The sequence below is a fragment of the Letharia lupina genome (assembly GCF_014066315.1).
Source record: "Letharia lupina isolate WasteWater1 chromosome Unknown contig_5, whole genome shotgun sequence".
Classification (NCBI taxonomy): domain Eukaryota; kingdom Fungi; phylum Ascomycota; class Lecanoromycetes; order Lecanorales; family Parmeliaceae; genus Letharia; species Letharia lupina.
This window is the reverse complement of record NW_023502974.1, coordinates 1,323,212-1,342,142: the sequence shown is the minus strand read 5'-3', so window position 1 is coordinate 1,342,142 and position 18,931 is coordinate 1,323,212. Positions and strand designations below refer to the sequence as shown.

At 50.6% G+C, this 18,931-nt stretch overlaps 5 protein-coding genes across 5 annotated transcripts; 2 read left to right on the top strand and 3 right to left on the bottom strand.

Annotated features, from left to right (window-relative positions):
* Positions 1–296: 296 nt before the first annotated feature.
* On the top strand, positions 297–2,605 carry HO133_008657 (uncharacterized protein; the record flags this gene model as incomplete). Its single annotated transcript, XM_037299522.1, has 3 exons — positions 297–951; positions 1,003–1,596; positions 1,671–2,605. 3 exons carry the CDS (start codon positions 297–299, stop codon positions 2,603–2,605), a joined length of 2,184 nt encoding a protein of 727 aa, XP_037155523.1.
* A 576-nt stretch (positions 2,606–3,181) lies between these two features.
* On the top strand, positions 3,182–6,022 carry HO133_008656 (uncharacterized protein; the record flags this gene model as incomplete). The annotated part of the gene is made up of 3 exons (XM_037299521.1): positions 3,182–3,333; positions 3,426–5,811; positions 5,888–6,022. 3 exons carry the CDS (start codon positions 3,182–3,184, stop codon positions 6,020–6,022), a joined length of 2,673 nt encoding a protein of 890 aa, XP_037155522.1.
* A 2,932-nt stretch (positions 6,023–8,954) lies between these two features.
* On the bottom strand, positions 8,955–9,526 carry HO133_008655 (uncharacterized protein; the record flags this gene model as incomplete). The annotated part of the gene is made up of 2 exons (XM_037299520.1): positions 8,955–9,327; positions 9,489–9,526. 2 exons carry the CDS (start codon positions 9,524–9,526, stop codon positions 8,955–8,957), a joined length of 411 nt encoding a protein of 136 aa, XP_037155521.1.
* Positions 9,527–11,533: 2,007 nt separating this feature from the next.
* On the bottom strand, positions 11,534–14,763 carry HO133_008654 (uncharacterized protein; the record flags this gene model as incomplete). Its single annotated transcript, XM_037299519.1, has 3 exons — positions 11,534–11,694; positions 11,753–14,471; positions 14,623–14,763. 3 exons carry the CDS (start codon positions 14,761–14,763, stop codon positions 11,534–11,536), a joined length of 3,021 nt encoding a protein of 1,006 aa, XP_037155520.1.
* A 1,273-nt stretch (positions 14,764–16,036) lies between these two features.
* HO133_008653 (uncharacterized protein) lies at positions 16,037–18,901 on the bottom strand (the record flags this gene model as incomplete). Its single annotated transcript, XM_037299518.1, has 1 exon — positions 16,037–18,901. The coding sequence occupies one exon, from the start codon at positions 18,899–18,901 to the stop codon at positions 16,037–16,039; it is 2,865 nt and encodes a 954-aa protein (XP_037155519.1).
* Between the last annotated feature and the right edge of the window lie 30 nt (positions 18,902–18,931).

The window sequence follows — 18,931 nt, the reverse complement described above, 5'->3', positions numbered from 1 at the left end:
GAAGTAAGCCGCCACACAGGCCGTGAGGCCGAATTGCTTCAATAAAGCTTGCATCGGTCGTAGGCCCAGTACGTCCACCACTCCCCACACCATCTTCTACTCACGGGCTACCAACGTTACTGGTCATGAGCAGTCAATCACCGCTTCTGTATCGAATTGACAGGTAGGGGAACGACCTAAATCCCCCGCTATCGATAGGGGATGCATAGCCGCAAGTGCTCGCTTCCGAGCTCCTGAAGGGGAAATAGGTGTCAAGATAGGTCTCGCTCGAGCAGAATCAATAAAGTCGTGAAAAGATGGAAGCGGAGCCCGAAAACCAGCCCGGTGCTCGTTCTACTCTATCACCACGAGCGAACAAGTCCGATCCCAAGCAGAGCTTACAGCACATTCTTACTTCGTCAGAGCCTCTCGTCAAGACCAAACATAGGCCCGATGATCAGCTGACTCCTAGCGAGCCTGTGAAGCCTGAGACCCCCTCGAAACAGCCAATCATATGGATTGATGGAGATTCAGGACAAGTCGATGAAAGGGACAAAGACGAGCCAGCGAGTGTTCAGAACGACTCTTACACTCGCGCAGCCGAATTCAACCCGTCACACACCATGACCGTCGCCCATACTCGACGAAATGCCAATGGCACCATCGGCTCTGTGTATTCGGGAAACAAGATACGGCATTTAAAGAAAGAAGATGGCATACCTCTTTGGCGGAAAGATATACAATTGAATTTTCTCGAATGTGTTTTCGAAGATAACACTCTGGTCTTTACCAAAGCTTACGATGGAACGACGGGGCATACATTCGCCGACATCTACGTTGATGCTATGGCACGAAGTAGCAAAACAAGCAAGATACTCAAAGAGAAGCTGCTGGCTGATCGTGGAGCTGCTATGCACATGGCTATGGTTTGCTTGTTAGTCAACGTGGGCAGAATGAATACGACGCTGAATTGTATGTGGTCTATAAATTTACTCATTGAACGAATGCTTACAAGGATGCAAGTCTTTCCCGAAATGCGCGCTCAATTGCGGACATACCACTCGATACCTTCACTTCAAGCTAATCAAGATCCCAATGCATACAAACAGCTTCAAGATGCTCCCCGCCTCAAATCAATCCTCAAGGGCGCTTCCGAAGACGCGAACCAGCCGGGTACAATTGACAAGATCAAAGCGCTTCCCATCCCTCGTACTAATCCTGTGAACCTCATCTTCGTCCTCTCTCAATATGCTCCTAAAATATCAGAAATCCATTTCCATCCGCCGAGAGATTTTTTCGACCTCGTCATGCGATCCACGCTGAGCAGCAAGAGCAGAGCAAGGTGTTTTCTATGGCTTATTTGGTTCTACCTCGAGAGCGATTTTTCCGAAGAGGCGGCTCTGAAGAATCCATTTGGGCCAGGGCAGCACGGACCCGAGACGGGTGGCTTGCCGCTCAAAGTTCCTCCATTCGAGCACTTGACGGAGGCCCAAGCGGAGGCGGAAAACGTTGACACCGAAGATGAAAAGACCTATGGGGAGGTGAAGAGGCAGGAAAGGATCCGCATCTTACAGGAGGATGAGACGGTGGGTCCTCCCATGAAAAAGGCCAAGAAAAGTAAGCCCTAAAAGACGATGGAGTCGTCACCACGAGGCGCTTGAGTGCCTAAATGCCTAGCTAACGACTATTAGATCCAACGACTGACGAACTGGGTGTCATTGCAATCTCGGATAACGACCCCACCCGCACGCCGTCTCCCACCTCAGCTTTACAATACAAGCCGCTTGCCATGGCCTACGACGGCCCTAGCGTAGACATGAATGGAGAAGCAGGGGTCCCCTTATTTGGCCGATTTCCACCTCCAAATAGGTCAGATCCACAGCGTCTGGTCCTCAAAACGCGGATGGACCCTCATTCGTCGTCTCCTGTTCCTCCTGGTTCTGGTCACCCAATTTTGTATAGTGCAGCTTCTAATGGGATGAGTTCACGACGTCCACGCCCAGAAACCTCTCATCAAAAGGCGGTCAATATCAACAGAAAGATGCGGATCGATCACATCTTACATAAGCAAATATTAGCGGAGCATGACGAGGCTCGGCGGGAAAAGAGAAGGGTCAACAGCTCCTTTGGGATGATGGTCATGAAGCGTGTCAGGAATCTACCGGACATGTATGATACTGACGACGAATGTTCATGGGGACCTGGAGGCATAATGCCAAATCCCACCGAAGCTGAAGACTTTGGTGAGGAAGCGCTGGCTTACAAGAAGGCCATCGATAGGGCAGTCAGGAGACTGTACAGAGAAGAGAATAGGGGAGCTTTGGGTGGTTTGATGGAGGGATATCGAAAGCGGAAGAGGAAGTCACGGGGTTATGCTGACGATGAAGAAAAAGACAGCCGTTCAAGGAAACGGAGGAGGGACGGTAGTAGCCCGGGGATGAGGGCAGACGGAAGCCGCGACGAAGAAAAGCCTGACGATGATCTTGACGATCTCGATCGCGCTTTACTCGGCGAAGGCGGAGACGACGATCAGGATGAAGAGGACAGCGATGACAGTGAAGGAGAGGAGGGTGACATAACAGAAGAAGATATTTACGAACGAGGCCAAGGGGTCAGCATTGTCTAGCGGTATCAGTCTGGCGCTCTGGCGTGAAAAGAAGATGGGCTGGTCATGCTCGGTAAAAAGAATGTGGTGTATAACTAGGTAGGATAGATCTGGGAACATTTCTAATCAACTGTTGCTTAAGCTCGTCTTGAGCTTGAGAGAACTAAGTGGTGGTACATGGGCAAATGTTTAGTTCTGTTTGAAAGTGCAAGTCATTTTGCATACTCTTCTCCATCCTGTGCTGGAGAATACGAGTATTCCGTAAATTGGGGTACACGTGACTCGTCCCTGCATACATTTGCGTCAACCTTCCTATTATAGATTTGCAACTGCAGTCCTTCCCACCTCTTCGTAATTGATAGCTGCCTACGAGCGGGGTCGATGATTCGAACAACTACAAAAGCACGCAGACTAGCAGCTCATGTTGTAACTCCGCCCTTCTCTAGAATCTCTGTCCATAACATACCACCATCTTCACCTGCGACTTCTCGTCTCTTCTGTGCAACTGTAAAATTTCCAGGTCTCGAGAAACGCAACCTCGTTCAGCAGAGATTCCCAGCCAGTCAGACAGTCAGACATTGCTCACATCGAAGAGCCATGTGCAGAAAGAATGCAGATATCCCCGGTGGAAGCGTCCATGTCGAGTCTAATCGAGAGGTGCTGCCAACCCACGTGAAGCCCTTGCACTATGATTTGACCTTGGAACCGAACTTTGACAAGTTCAGCTATGAGGGAACAGTGGTGATTGAGTATGTACGGTGAAGACAATGCAGGTTGTCCGACTTTCCTCTTCTCTGGTCAACGTGCCCCAGGGCTTCTGGCTAACCGAGTGACTTCCTAGTCTTGATGTCAAAGAAGACACGAAGTCCATCTCCCTCAACACGTTGGAGATAGACATTCATTCAACAAAGATCTCGGCTGGTGGCAGCGAGGTCACCTCGTCCCCAAAGCTCGCCTACAACGAAGACAATCAGATGACCACAATATCGTTTGACAAGTCGATACCTGCAGGCTCGAAAGCTCAGCTAACGCATACCTTTACTGGCTATTTGAATGATAAGATGGCTGGGTTCTACAGGTCATCGTACAAGGACGAGGAGGGCAAGACACAGTACATTGCAAGCACGCAGATGGAGCCTACAGATGCTCGAAGAGCTTTTCCATGCTTTGATGAGCCTGCTTTAAAAGCGCAGTACACCATCACTCTCGTGGCGGAAAAGAACCTCACATGCTTGAGCAATATGGATGTGGCATCCGAGAAGGAGGTGGAGTCGAAAATCAGTGGAGGCAAGAAGAAGGCCGTGACTTTCAACAAGACTCCTCTGATGTCAACCTATCTTTTGGCGTTCATTGTTGGAGAGCTAAATTACGTTGAGACCAAGGCCTTCAGAGTACCCATTCGAGTATACGCAACACCGGACAAAGATATAGAGCACGGCCGATTTTCTCTGGACCTCGCGGCAAAAACTTTGGCCTTCTATGAAAAAGAATTCGATAATGAGTTCCCATTAACAAAGATGGACATGGTGGCAGTCCCTGATTTCAGTGCCGGAGCCATGGAGAACTGGGGACTTATCACGTACAGGGTCGTCGACCTGCTGTATGACGAGCAGAAGAGTGGTGCTTCGACCAAGGAGAGGATCGCAGAGGTTGTCCAGCACGAACTTGCCCATCAATGGTTTGGTAATCTTGTCACTATGGATTTCTGGGATGGACTTTGGCTCAACGAAGGGTTTGCAACCTGGATGTCGTGGTACTCTTGCAATAAATTCTACCCCGAGTGGAAAGTCTGGCAAGGTTATGTCGTTGGTGATCTCCAGAGCGCACTGTCTCTTGACTCCCTGCGGAGTAGCCATCCTATCGAAGTACCAGTAAAACGTGCAGACGAGGTGAACCAAATCTTTGATGCGATCTCATACTCGAAAGGCTCTTGTGTGATCCGCATGATATCCCAATATCTTGGTGAACAGACCTTCATGGAGGGAATTCGGCGGTACATCAAGAAGCATGCATACGGTAACACCAAAACCGAGGATCTGTGGGCTGCGCTGAGTGATGCGAGTGGTAAGCCTGTGGAGAAGATCATGGATATCTGGACCAAGAAAGTGGGATATCCAGTGGTGACTGTGACGGAGAGCAAGGACTCAAAGAGTATCCACGTCAAACAGAATCGATTCCTGCGAACAGGCGATACAAAACCCGAAGAGGATGAGACCCTCTATCCTGTATTTTTAGGTCTCAAGACCAAGAATGGAGTCAACGAGGACCTCACCCTCTTTGGCCGTGAGCACGATTTCGAAATCCCTAACACAGACTTCTTCAAGCTCAATGCCGACCACTCCGGTACATACAGAACGTCCTACACTCCCGACCGTCTTGAGAAGCTCGGCCAAGCGGCGAAACAAGGCCTCCTTTCCGTGGAAGACCGCGCCGGCATGATCGCCGACGCTGGTGCCCTCGCCTCATCCGGCTACCAAAAAACTTCCGGCATCCTTTCCCTTCTTAAATCCTTCAGCAGCGAATCTGAATTCGTTGTCTGGGATGAACTTCTAACCCGCATTTCGTCCATCCGTTCCGCGTGGGTCTTCGAGGACCAGAAGACACAGGATGCTCTAAAAGCATTCCAGCGCGACCTCGTAAGCCCCAAGGCTCATGAAAAGGGCTGGGCTTTCAGCCCCGATGAAGATCACATTCAAGCGCAATTCAAAGCTCTACTCTTCGGGAGCGCTGGTCTTGCTGGAGATGAGAAAATCATCAAGGCCGCACAGGACATGTTCAGGGAGTGGGCCGCCGGCAACCGGAAAGCCATTCACCCGAACATCCGTGGTAGCGTCTACGCCATCGCTCTCCAAAATGGTGGTGATAAGGAATACGACACCATCTTCAACGAGTACAAGATTGCCAACGACGCAGATGAGCGCAACACCGCACTACGCTCCCTGGGCCGCGTGAAGGGCGAGAAACTGATTCATCGTTCGCTGGGTCTGCCACTGAGCGACGACGTCAAGGGTCAGGATGTGTACTTGCCTATTGCGGGGCTGAGGAGTGAGAAGGAGGGTATTGAGGGCCTGTGGAGCTGGATGACAGCGAATTGGGAGTTAATCAATAAGAAGTGTCCCGCTAGTCTGGGCATGCTGAGTACTATTGTGCAAATGTGTACAGGCGGATTCACGTCAGAAGAACAGCTGGAGCGAGTAAGAAAGTGGTTTAAGGAGAGGAGTACCAAGGTATTCTTGACTTCCGTCTTTTTTTCTGCTGCTGAGGGTCTGGAGAAAGGAGCTATTGCTAAATTTAATGGTTTAGGGCTTTGATCGAGCGTTAGAGCAGAGCTCAGACGCTGTACGCGCGAAAGCGAGTTGGTTGAAGAGAGACACAGGAGATGTGGAGAGCTGGCTCTCGGATAACGGATATCTGGCGAAGAGCGGACAGGAACTGTAGGAAAGCAGGCATGAAGACAGTGCAGTGAGCGGTAGAAGAGGCTCATTTCGTATCCTGAGCATGCATGATAGCGAGCGAATGCAAAAGCCCCTCTCCATCCGCATTCGCTTGCTCGCAAGTTTCTCCTCCAGATAAGCAGGAACTCATTCGACCCAATAGGTCCGAGGCAGCCCACTGACTAAGGGGCCGACTCTGCACCATATGCTTCGTCTAGTGTAACCCGGCAAACGGTCTTTAGACCAAACCTCCTCACTCGAGTCAGATCTCGCTAGTGAGCCACATCCTTCTTCATCCAGCCTCTCCATTGCCTCGCATCAAACGGGTGCCATAACGAGGCGCCTGCCAGACTTGTTCAAATCACTCACAATACACCATCAATGCTGACGAAGAACACAGTATGGTATGAGAGTCGAGCTGTGCGCGTGTACGCAAGGATCATATGCGTATGTGCAGCAACTGAGGTACACGGGATTAGGAACTTGCGACGAAGAAGAAGACGAAGAAGAAGAAGAAGAAGTCTGGCAAGAGCAGAGAGAGGAAGGCGGGCGAATGCAGAAGAGTAATGTCGTCAGAAGGAAGAAAGAAAGAAAGAAAGAAAGGGGGAGAGATTGTTCTGGCCAGGAGGACTAAGCTAGGACTGGGGAAATATTTGTACGTAGATTCTGGTCGCCGCTGTCGCAGTCGCATGCTGAGACGAGGGTTCCAAATGACTAGAGTGACTGAGGGAGAGATGAAGGAACGAGAAAGGGAGGGAGAGGAAGCTCTTGGGCGAACAAGCATCTATCTGTCTTGTAGGCACACACGCGCAAAGTGAGTACGTCAGGAAGGTTCTTGAAGTCTGAAGATGTCGGATTCGAACTTTTCGATGTTGACACTTGTGTCATTCAGGCAATATTTCGCTCACCCTTACGGATCTGATTCCGCCCCTACCTATTACGCCTTATCCAGATGCTAAAGGATCAACAAAGACGTCAGCATCATCGTCGGGAAACGGGGCCTGCTTCGAGGACTCCTTGGGTAACCTTGCGGATCGACCATGACGCGCCGAGCGGGACTTGCTGAGCACATGACGCTGGAGGACGCCACCAGAGTCCTCGGTTGCTGGTCTCTGTCCTCGGGGATCGATCTTCAAAGCTGCCCCGGGATCCAAGTAGACGGTCGAAGACCGATCGTCCACGGTTGCGTCTGTTGAGTCGCTGAATGTGACGGTCCGAAGGGAATAGAATCTGGTGAAGCGGAGACCGTTCGTTGTCTTGGGTCGCAAGGATTTTCTCTGGCAAGATGAATGGGGATAAGCTTACGGGGTTGGTAAAGACCTTGACAAAAACCTGGAAAAGAGTGTGTTGTTGTGTCATCATTTGGAGAATGTGTCATCCAAACGGAGTCAGCAGCGGACAGAAAGTGTTGTCGATGCTTAGCGCCGTCACCGAAAGACTCAACACATTTATATCTGGCCCCGTGAGCTACTTGTGTTAAGACAGGCGAGGCTGTCACGTCCACGCTGGTCAGAAGTGATTGCTCGAGATGCCAATGCGCGAAATCTCTCCAATGCGTCGAGTCCTACCAACTCGTGGAAAGAGTCCCCAAGCGGATGCGGAGCGGCGCTTCTGGGCAACTACAGTACGGCGGACGACGGCTGACACTACGACAAAACCAAAATCAATTTTTTCTTCAATTTTTTTTCTTCCCGCGACTTTGAAAAATTATTTAAAGAGATTTTCTAAAGAAATATTTTAGAGAAATACTTTAAGGGATTCTTTATGGGGTACTCGAGAAGGATTTAAGAGATTATTCAAAGGTATACTTTCGGAGGTACTCGAGGAGGATATTTTAGAGAGTACTTAGAGGGTTACTCGAGGAATCACTCAAAAAAGTAGAAAAAAATTAAAAATTAAAAATTCGCGGGAAGTCCCGCGGAAAGTCCCGTAAATTTTTTTTTTTTTTTTTTTTTTTTGCGAAGAACTTCATAAAACGTAAGTACCCGGAAGAGTACCCGGAAGAGTACCCGGAAGAGTACCCGGAAGAGTACCCGAGAGAGTACCCCGGAGAGTACCTCGAAGAGTACCCGGAAGAATACCCGGAGAGTACCCCGGAGAGTACCCCGAAGAGTACCCCGGAGAGTACCCCGGAGAGTAGCCCCTAAAGAGTGCCTCAAAAAGTACCTCTCGAAGAGTTGAGAATATTCTAGAAAAAATATTTTGAAGAGAGTTACTGGAAATCACGAAGAAAAAACGAAAAGAGATTTTTTTTGGTTTTGTCGTAGTGTCAGCCGTCGTCCGCCGTACTACAGACCCCATTCGTTCAATTGCCATCTTCCCGACCGAGTGCCAAGGTCGCTTCTACCTTGCTCCGAGATGTACCTCAAGGCTCAGTAAACAGTAGCCGAGCATCGTGTCGAATTCAGTAGGTCCCGGAGCGATTTCCCGAGCAGATGCCGAATCGTGATCAGGTTGTCCCTCCTCCTGACCAATCGGCCGAAGCAGGATGTCGAGGCTTCGGTCCCTCTTCCGTTCCAGCTGCAGCCGTCTTCCGGCCATCTCTCAAAGTCCTCGCGACGGACATTCCGCAAGCAGACACATCGATGCTCGGCATCATCATCTCGGCCTCCCCTTCCACCCCGCCATCTCATGGACATCCTGAGCACGTGCACCATCCAGCTCCTCAATCCTTGCGTTTTCAGGCAGTTGCCATGGCCCAGGGCATGATCTTCCCGACAACCCAACCCCTTCATCCTCGCCAAAGCATCACATCTCTTCCCCCAAGCCTCCGCCTTCATCCCCAACCCCCGCGCGCGCCGCCGTTGCCTCCACAGCATGGCCGAAGCTCCCAGCGACGCTAGACCCAAGGGCACCCCCCACACCAGCACCTGTCGCCGCCCGATCCTTCGAGCCCGCCGCCGCGCTGGCCGAGGCGGCGGCGGTGGCGGTGGCTGTCAGGGTGCTGGTGCTGACGGTGGTAGCGGCGGCCGCTGGTATCGTTCGGTGCCGTCGGGCCCGGTGTGCGGTTGTCGATCACCGATCCGACCCGAGATCGCGAACGGAGAGCTGCTGCCTTGGGTGGCGACGTCGCCGGCGCCGCCGGTAAAGTTGACGGCGTTGCGGCAGGATTCGGTCGGCGAGAACGGGAACGATCCGATCCCGTCAGCGCTGTTGACTTGGATGGTGGCATTGTCGGTCGAGGTGGTGTCGTGTTCTGAGCTTGTGGAGGCGGTTGGACTCACCATCCTGACGGTATTTGGCGCAGCCGTCACTTTGCCACGCGTGATCTGTGCAGCTTCCTCTGGAGATGACGGTTGATTCCGTGAGCTGTTAAAGATTTCGGAGTCGGTGTTTCCTTTTAGGATAGAAGGTCGAGTCTGAAGACCAAGTCTAGAAAGTAAAAGAGTGCTACCGGCGCTCGAGATATCTCGTTTTTGAATTTTGGTTCTGAGTAGGAGAGATTCATTTTTGGAAATATGTACTAGTACCTGTGGCAGACAAAGATGGTTATCGAGGCAGATGTCATCTGCGTAACAGCATGCGCTTTCCTGGTCAGCGGTAGGCGCACGGCAGGGGGTTGTCACGAGGGGATTTCCTTTCCATTTGGGGAAAATATCATGTCCGCGCCGTCGACGTGACCATCACATTCGCAAGGATTGCAGAGAGCGAAGACGAAACGAGACGAGACGGAGAGGCCATCTCCCACGCAGACGCGATGATTCTTTTCGCAGTGGAGCATCGCAGAGGAGCGGAGGGCGCAGACGAGACTATATGAACGGCGCGAAGGCTGGACTCACCGTTCAGGTTCGAATCCTGCGTACTAACTTTATCGTCGCTCCAGCCTCCAGGGTTTTCACGAGTCCACGAGGACGCGTATGTACTACCCCTATTTTCTTAATCATTGGGAAACTAGAATCGCGATTTTAGCACCCCCATCTAAAAAACAAAAAAAGTGCTTTTCTTGAATAGCCTCACAACGATAACTTATAACGCTCTAAAAACTTTATAGATTTTAATAATTATACGAGAGATTAAGAATATCAAATTATAAAAGATCTTAATCATTCGTTCTATTATAGAATAAAAATTTAATAAATTCTTAGATTTTCTCGAGATAATCTTGGCGGTAAAAAAATAGCCGAGGTAAATTTTTGAAGTTCGCGATATATTCTCGCTTTTTACATTTCACTTATAAGATTAGGATTAAAATCTTTCTAAATTTAAGAGTAGATTATTTAATATAGTGAGTAGATTTCGTAAAGTTTTTAGACTGTAAAAACGAGTAGTGGTGAGGTTATATAGGAAATTCAAATTTTTGATATTTGATTATCGGGGGGTGCCAAAATCGCAGATTTTTTTTTTTTTAATTTCCCAATGATTAAGAAAAACAGGGGTAGTACGGCTTTCACGGAGCCGTTGCGGCCCGAACAAGTGACACTGGCCCATCCCGTCGCTTTTCGGCCGTGGACCACGTCGGTCCTCCCTCCCATGATCGCGCGAGCTCGATGTGAGTGATGGATGTCCCCTCAGCCACACTTGTGCCTCGAAGGATTCGTCCTCTGCGAATACTTTTGGTTCCTTCCACCGTGGGTGGCGGCTGCGACCGGTTGATGTCTGAACCGGAAAATGCGACAAAGCGCTGGGGTTGTATACACACTCGACCGTTGCACACGGAAGGATGATACAGATGGTCGACCGGTATGGGCGATGGTAGGAGGGGACATCCACCTTTGAAATTGCAGGGTTCGATTCCCCACTTCTTCTCGAGCTGGGCCATGGGTCCTTCCGTCTTTCGTCCGTACGGAGTGGATGTGCGTCGCAGTGACAAGAAATGGGCTGCCTGCTTTTTGCGGAGGCTTTCCCCATCCGCAAAGCCGCTGTGCGTTCGTTTCGGATCCGAAGTGGCGATGCCCCTGCTTGCAGTGTCATAGTCTCGCTGAAGCCTTGTTCGAGATACTTGTGGGGAGTTTCTCACTTGGATCATACATTCCATCCAGACTCAAGGCTTCGGCATCTTCGGCCGGGGAGGCTGAATAAGCTGGCTGTATAGTTTGAGATCATTCGGTTACTATAGGAACATAAGTGGACAGACCCGAGGTTCAAAATCATCTGTATTTACGGGTCGGGGTATCTAAATACAGTCTTCGCCTTCCCCAACGACCCTTCGAAACTCAAGGAGGAACTTTCAACGCCAGTGTGACCAGCATTCCTTCCCTTCATCCAACGCCTTTGTTAATGCCACCTCTTATGCAGCGCCAGATCTCCAAGGTCCACACGAATGAGAATAGAGGTTCGTAATGCATGTCATTGTGACAGGAAGAAGGTTAGTATGCCTCGCAGCCCTCGCTAAAAATGCTTGATGTGAGACGAAACACCGCGCTCTTATTGGATGCGACCATGATTTTCGATTGCTAGAATGAAGGTAGTTCCGAGCAAAAGATGACGTTTAGCGGTGCTGGAAAGACTATGTTTGATTTGTTGTACAAAGTTCGAAGGAATCTGCATGTGAAGCAGAGAGGGCGGATATGATGAGCTATCGAGGTGGAGTGGTAGCAATTGCCGGTGTCGTAGCGGTGGCAGCGACGACTGGGGATTTCGAACGAGGTGGCGTGGCATTCGGGACGCTATTGCGCCTTGCTATGATCTGCATCTTCTTGCGAAGAGCAGCGAGGCGTGAGCGGATGCCCTGAACGACTGTATGCGCTTGTCAGCTAAAATTGCATCGAGAGCTTCTTGAGGGCATGCTATTTACGTTTGAGTACGACCTTCCGGTCCTCCGCTTCCACTCCGTTCACGACCTCTTCTTCCGTGCTTGAGCCCTTGGCATCCTTGTCCGTAGCAGTTTTCTTCGAAAACGGCCCCTCGTCATCCTCAAGAACGGCCTCTAGAAGCATTATTGCCGTGACATAGTTCATCTCACAGCCCCAGAGATCATCTCCCACCAGCTCATTGACCGCGGCCGACTTGCTCATCTCCAGCGCGCGATCATACATGAGCGTCTCAGCCGTCACGCCAGAAGTCACTATGACATTGTCCGCGGATGTGCCCATGTTCGCAGGATCTGAAGCAGAGGGATGATTGCCGGGGTGGCTTGGGTGATCTGCGGGGAGCTGCTTTTGGGCCTCGATCAGCTTCAGACGTACAACTTCGGCCTTGACAAGGACCTGATTGAATCGATCTCGAACCCATTGGACGACGTTGTTAACTCGGTTACCAATAGCTGCAGCATTTGCCGTGTTGGAATGGGTCCGAGGCGATGTCGATTCGTCGACTATCTCACCACGATTCTTTCGCGCCCACCAAGCTCCCGCAATATCCATAGACCGAGCGAGCAATGACAATGCCTTGACATAGAGTACTAACGCCTCCTCCGAGAGAGTAACGATTGCATCGACGGTCAGGGTATCATCTTCACTTATACTGTTCCCGCCCTCGCTTCCTTCTGGTATTCCTGCTTGATGCAACCCCAATCCGCGATCCATCGATGGCTCCAGAGGAATTAGCTGTTTGTACTTGACCTCTGCGAATCCATAAACGACATCACTTCTCGTGGCAGAATCTTCGATTACTTGAACGGCTTTGGAATCTTCATCCAAGGGAGCTGGGCTTCTGGAACCGTCACCAATCATGAGAGGGCCGCCTTGACTCGTAGGATAGGCGGGGAAGGGGCTGTAAGAAGGAGGAGAAGGGCCGCCTCGACCAATGCCCAAGGGAGGCGAGAACCCCATACTGAAAAGCCTGCCACTAGCCATGTTGATTGCTTTTGAGATGGCTGAAGTAGCCGAAGGAATGTTCTGTAGCCTCCTTTCGTAGGAATTCTGTCGATGATGATCAGGTCTTTTCCCAGACGCCAGCTGCATGGCTCGTGACGGTGTGATTTGAGCGCCAGCGACCGAAATAGGAGCTCCTTGAGTAGTGGCTCGTCTCACCATCGCGCCACGATTTGAATCCTGCTGAGCTTGGGTTGTGCCGTGGATTCTAGGGCTCGCGGCAAGCTCATCAGCGAAAGCATTGACTTCAACTGCTCGCTTTTCTACCACCACGTAGTCTCGCTCGAACGCTACATCATGCGCTGCACGATCTCGAGCCTCCTTAGCTTCCAAAGCCGCTTTGCGCTGCTGGTCTCTCTCATCGGACCTTGGAGAATTTGGGGCTAGAGATGTCCGACTTGGTTGCTGTTGCATGACTGCGGGCGCAGCAGCTTTGCTATTATGTGCAAGCAAGTCTTGGCGTGCTGGTGCCGTAGCATGAGAAATAATACTTGGACGCGTAGCTTGGTGTGCAGCTTCTCTTGATGGTGGGTTTGCTCGAGTAGCCTCAGTACTGTTTCTCTTTTCTCGCAAATCGCCAGTAGCGGTTCGTGGTGGCGTACCAGATGATCGACGATGAGTTGCAGGCTCAGCCCTGAGCGCAACGGTTTGTGGACTGCCTGAGATCGTTCTTCTTGGAGATTGTGACACGTTACCAGTCACGTCAACTTTTGAGGTTCTTGGCGCCGAACCCTCTCCCATTGGCCCTTCTGATGCTTTTTCTTTTCCCTTTCCCACTGGTTCCAAGTCCTCTTTGGGAAGCTGAGCTGGTCGATCTTCCTCAGCCAATCCGGGGATCTCATCCTTGATCACAGTATTGCTGAAGAAATCCTCAAAGCTTGTCCTCTCAACCGGATTCCGCTTCAGAAGACTCCGGATAAGCTTCCTCATACTGTCACTCAAGGCCACCTCTTCCGGAAATTTGATTCTGTCCTCGCCCCGCTCAATCTTACGTAGCAATTCCACGTGGTTTGAGGCTCTGAAAGGCGGCTTCCCCACCATCATCTCGTATAAGACAGTGCCAACGGACCAGAGATCTGCCTTTGCATCGTATTTCTCGTATCTTAGAATCTCGGGTGCCATGTATAGAGGCGATCCACATAGTGTTTCTGCAAGAGAAGTTGAAGGTAGAGACCGCGCGAAGCCAAAGTCCGCAATCTTCAGGGTAGGCAGAGATTCAATACCAGCGGCAGGGACCTTCGATTCGTCGTGAGCAGCATCTGGGACGGCTTCGGGCTTGAATTTGGCACAAAAAAGGGGCGATGGGTCGAGAAGGAGGTTCTGCGGCTTCACATCACGGTGGATGAAGTTTCCCTTCCTTAGGAACTCCAGAGCACTCGCTAGCTGCTTGAGGAAGTGTCGGACTATGACCTCGTTCAGACCACCAGCTGCAGGATTGGGGTACTTTCTTATCATGTCCCTGGTGGTATCATGACGGGACAGTGTGTCTCTCTTCTTGATGAAGTAGGACAAGTCCCCAAGCTCGCAAAACTCCATGATGAGATGTATATGGGCCGTGGTTTCTTGGCAATCCATAAGGGATACGATGTGTGGATGTTTCAAGTTCTTCAAGATGTGGATCTCCGAGTATAGATTGTCCTTTAGTTTCTTGTTAAGCTTGTGCAGGTCGACGGATTTGATGGCAACGTAGCCGGGTTGTTTCTATTGTAAAGTCAGGAGCATTAGCATCGACTTGATAGACGACCTCATGGCGACCTTGACTTGTAATAGCATACACTTGAGGATGCAGCACTTGGTGTTGCAAGAGGCTAAGGGTGATGGCGATGTGAGGGAAGTCAGAAGGGCTACTTACAGACTTGGAAGCTTTGTAAACCGTCGCAAAGCTTCCCCGGCCAATCTCCTCCAGTCTTCTGTAGCTACCGACAGCCATTTCTTGATGTGTTGGATCTTTAGTCCGCTTGGACGTCGAGGGCGATGGTTGTTTAGCCGCCATGATAGAAGGTCAGACGCGGGTGTCCTGCTTCTCTCGGTCCAGCTGACTAGGTTCGGAGCAACGTTACCACTGCAGATGAGGGTAAAGGGTAGCTGTCAAGGAGTTGTACATTGGAAGTGCGTTTGGTGGTTGAAGGTTGCCAAAGGTTGAGGTTTAAGAGGTTGTCATGTTAGATGCAGGTCGCAGATCCTCGCAAGGGGAAGGCCGTTAGAACCATTCCGATTTGCCGTTGGGGGTGCTGCAGATGCAGGGAACTTGGCTACAGCACTGGAGTATGCTGCTTAGAGTAATTCCCAGAGTTGCCAGGCGACGCGGGGTACAGGGTATGATGTGTGTATCAGAAGCAGTAAAGCGTGATGTAGTCAGGCGAGCGGAGGCCTAGGTATAGGCCTATGACTCGACGCGGTCCAGGACGCCAAGAGAGCGATTACCCTCGACGATTAAGGTAGGTGATTAGATGATATATGATATAAACAAAGGTTAAAGAAAGGGAGCTGTATTAGTGTATATATGTGTGTTATCCAAGACGGACGCCGAGCAGAATCATGATGATTTGTAGGAATCACGGGCGAGACGGTGACAGGACAATAATACCTTACTCGTAGGCGCCCGCTCTCCCACTTCACTTCTTATCAAAAGCCGCTAGTACCGATAAGAGGATAAGCATCCGAGGGATCACACAGCACCAGACAGTAGGACATTTGGTCTACAAGCCGAGCAAGTCATACGACGAGCACGTCATTTTTCTACAGTATAGGCAATAGACATTAATATTGACAATAATCACCATGTTGCACAGATAAATAAGGGAATATATACAATGGTTTGACTCTGGTTTGCTCTGGCTCAGTTTGATGCCCCGGAGAAAATGAAAATGAGTACCCTGGCATCGTCAAACCGTCAAACAGTCAAACCGGGCTTTTCAGCAGTCACATATGCTGCTTTCTCCATCAAGTACTCGATAACACATGTCAACCAATGCATGTTACTGACTCAAAGGGTAAGCTTAGTCTTAGTCTGAGACTTCTTGGCTGTATTGAGTATTCCGATCCTGTTGCTGTTCGGCTGCGACAGCCTACCTTTTTCTATCAGGCTGAGGGAGGAGATGGTGTGTCATGGTCCCTGCACTCTCAGCTTCATTCTAGAAGATATGAACCAATAACATTAAAGTAACTTCCCAAATTTGCCGAGAAAGCTGCCTCATCAAGGCTACCACCAGTTTGCCATGATATTTCTCCGAAACACCGACCGCTAAATCGAGCAAACAAATCAATCATATCCTCAAGCCTCGTACGAGAAGCCAAAGGATGATAGGCACAATGACATTGTCATTGCCGCCTGTTAACACTGCCTCTGTGAGACTTGCGCCTGTACCGGCAATACAGGCTTTGCCCAACGTAGTAGCCCACGAGTCTCCATGATCGCCAGCCCAGCCTCCTAGGAGAAGCCATAGCCTTGCAAAGCCCAGCCCCAAGACCACAGCCACAGCAAAAGCAAAGCTGCCTTCAAAGCTCTTGCCTCCACTCCAACACCATCTTCGGCGTCCATAGCGTCGTCCTATCAATGACGCCGCTGCATCTCCCATGCCGACGCAGACGACCCCGCTGATCATGCTAAGTTCTCGTCGCGATACGTCCCATCCTTTCCAAGGAGTGTCTCCTGTCCGCTCAATAGCTGCCAGAGATAGCCAGAGAGGTATGGCACAGCCGATCAATAGGAAGATGTGCGATACGATGACCGGACCCCGATGGTCCCTGCCATCAACATAGGGAGCCAAAAAATAGGTCAATGGCTTCGAAAGTGGAGGCAACTGTGATGCTCGGAAGAGGTCGAGAAGGAGAAAGACGGCCAGAATGAGTATCAGCGCAAGCGAGATAAATGTGGGGTCAATGAAAGTGGTAGGTAAAAACATGACCACCATCATGCCATGGAATACTTTACGTCGTGTGTCGACGTCGGCTACAGTACTGAGGCGAAATACAACTGTCAAGCCAGCGACGATGATGCTGAGACAGTAAGCGCAGATGAGCAATCGTAGGTTGGCGGCTCCTACGTTTTCGGGTCGAAATAGCTCCCTCCAGCTGCGAATGTCGAGAATTGAATAAGGAGGAGTTCCTTGCGGCAAGCAAATCCAGTCCTCGAGACTCCATTTAGACACTAGGTATCTGGACAGATGTAGGTCTCCAAGCAGGTAGCCGAGAGCCCAACCTACCGGCTCTTGCCCGTGCAAAGCTTTGCCGCCAACGTAGGGCCTGATGGCAAAAGCAATGACCGCAGTCACTATAGCATACACATAGAGTGCGAACATCCATTTCACAACAGTCGCCCGGGCTTTGGTCAGGGAGCGAAAAGACCATGACTTGGCGGACAAGAATGGAGACATTCTGCTACGTTTGAGAGAGGCTTTCGACGGGCTATCTGGAGGTGAGCCGACGTATGAAGGCAGAGTATATCGTCGTTGGCGTTCCATCGTCTTTCGAGGAACTTTAGTTGTGCCACTCACTCCGGGAATTGCTGGCTGTTTCTGATCCTTCAAAGCTGAGATCGGCATCTCCAAAGCGTACTGAGCTGAACTGTCACCTTCCGTTGGCTCGTTCTCGGGCGCGTCCAGCTTCGGAAGTTGCATACTTCGCTTTCGCGCGTGAAATTTAGGGCGTCTCTGGGGCTCCTCGCTTTCTGAAGCTTCAGAGTCTACGGCCATCAAGCCCCAATTGTTGAACTTCCTATTCAAGAATTCGTCCATCATGTATAAGGCACCCTTGTTTCCACGGATGTGATTTCTAGGCCGTCGACAGCGCCAAGTTGGTATACGAGCGAGCGCTACCCCCCATCTGAGAACCTTACCACACAGTATGAAGATGAATAGACCACCTATCCACACGAGTGATTGCAGAATCGAAGCTTGTGGTGATGCAGAGTTTATGAGTAGATTGATCATGGAAGCAGAAAGGAGTTGCAGTTCCGCTGGCAAGAGGCTTGTCGTAGTCAGGTACCCCAACGTGGGCAATAGAGCTTGATGAAGTGGGTATAGTAATACCAGAACCTCAACACCAACTACGTCATGTACAGCACGTTCAAGCCACATTGGAGCTTGACCGTTGTTCAAGTACCATATCTGAGAGGCCAAGACAGGCGTGGTGGATAGGATCCATTGCCAAGAGCTATACCATGGTAGATCACTGCCAAATGGAATGATCTTACTAGGTATCGAGGAAATGCTCAGAACAAGGTTAGGAAGTAGGAACCTTGGATCTGCATGCATCAACGACAGTGCCACAAAGACAGGAACAAGTATGGGGTAGAGTAATGGGGCTGGGTCAAATGCTGCTGGAATGTGAATGTAGAACCGAGAACGATTCTTGGACACACTTAGAGCATGATTCTGGTATATGATCCGAACCGGGTAGAGAGCATAGAGACCCAGTACAACGACAGCATGGCTCAAAAGCGCTATCGGGACGTGATCGAGGCGGAATTCCGACGCAAGGAAGCTGGAGTGAAGATACCCTCCAGCCCATAGGCGCAAAAGCCATCCACTGTCACTGCGGCAGGCGATGAAGCCAATGGCTCCCATCAAGCTCGTTTCCGAGACCCTCCGTATAAGCTCTGCTCGTCTTCTCTGATTGAACTTTTGTCTGAGTTTGATCGTCTCTTCATCGGTGCAACTCTGACTTTGTAAGCTCCCCCAACGCTTGATTTGTGCTTTTGAGTCCAGTTTGCGGGCATCCGCGTCCAGGTATGAGGGTGTAAGCAACGGGCTGTCCGTTCCCGAGCCATTGAGGCCTTTGAGACCTTTCCTTGGCCTGATGGGCGGGGCAGGTAACCCTAGTAATGAGTTACGTCCACGCTCATCGTCGGCTTCGGTACCACTGTCACTCGGCGAGGAGGAACCTTTCCGTCTCTTCCGATGGTCAGCGTCGAAATATGTATGTTCATTCTTTTTAGAGTTCAGAGAGGCGGTCACGGTTGGACCGACGAGGGCACTGCGTAGGCATGCCGCGGCATTTCCGTTGTCTTGGAGCACATCGCTCTGTTGCTTGCTGTACGGATGAGGGGAGCGCGAAAGCCTTGGAGATCGATTTGGATGATTGTTTTCATCAGCGTTCGCTTTCAGAAGAGCGGCTTGAGCCTGGGGCATATCGAGACGTGAATGCTCAAACAAGGCTCC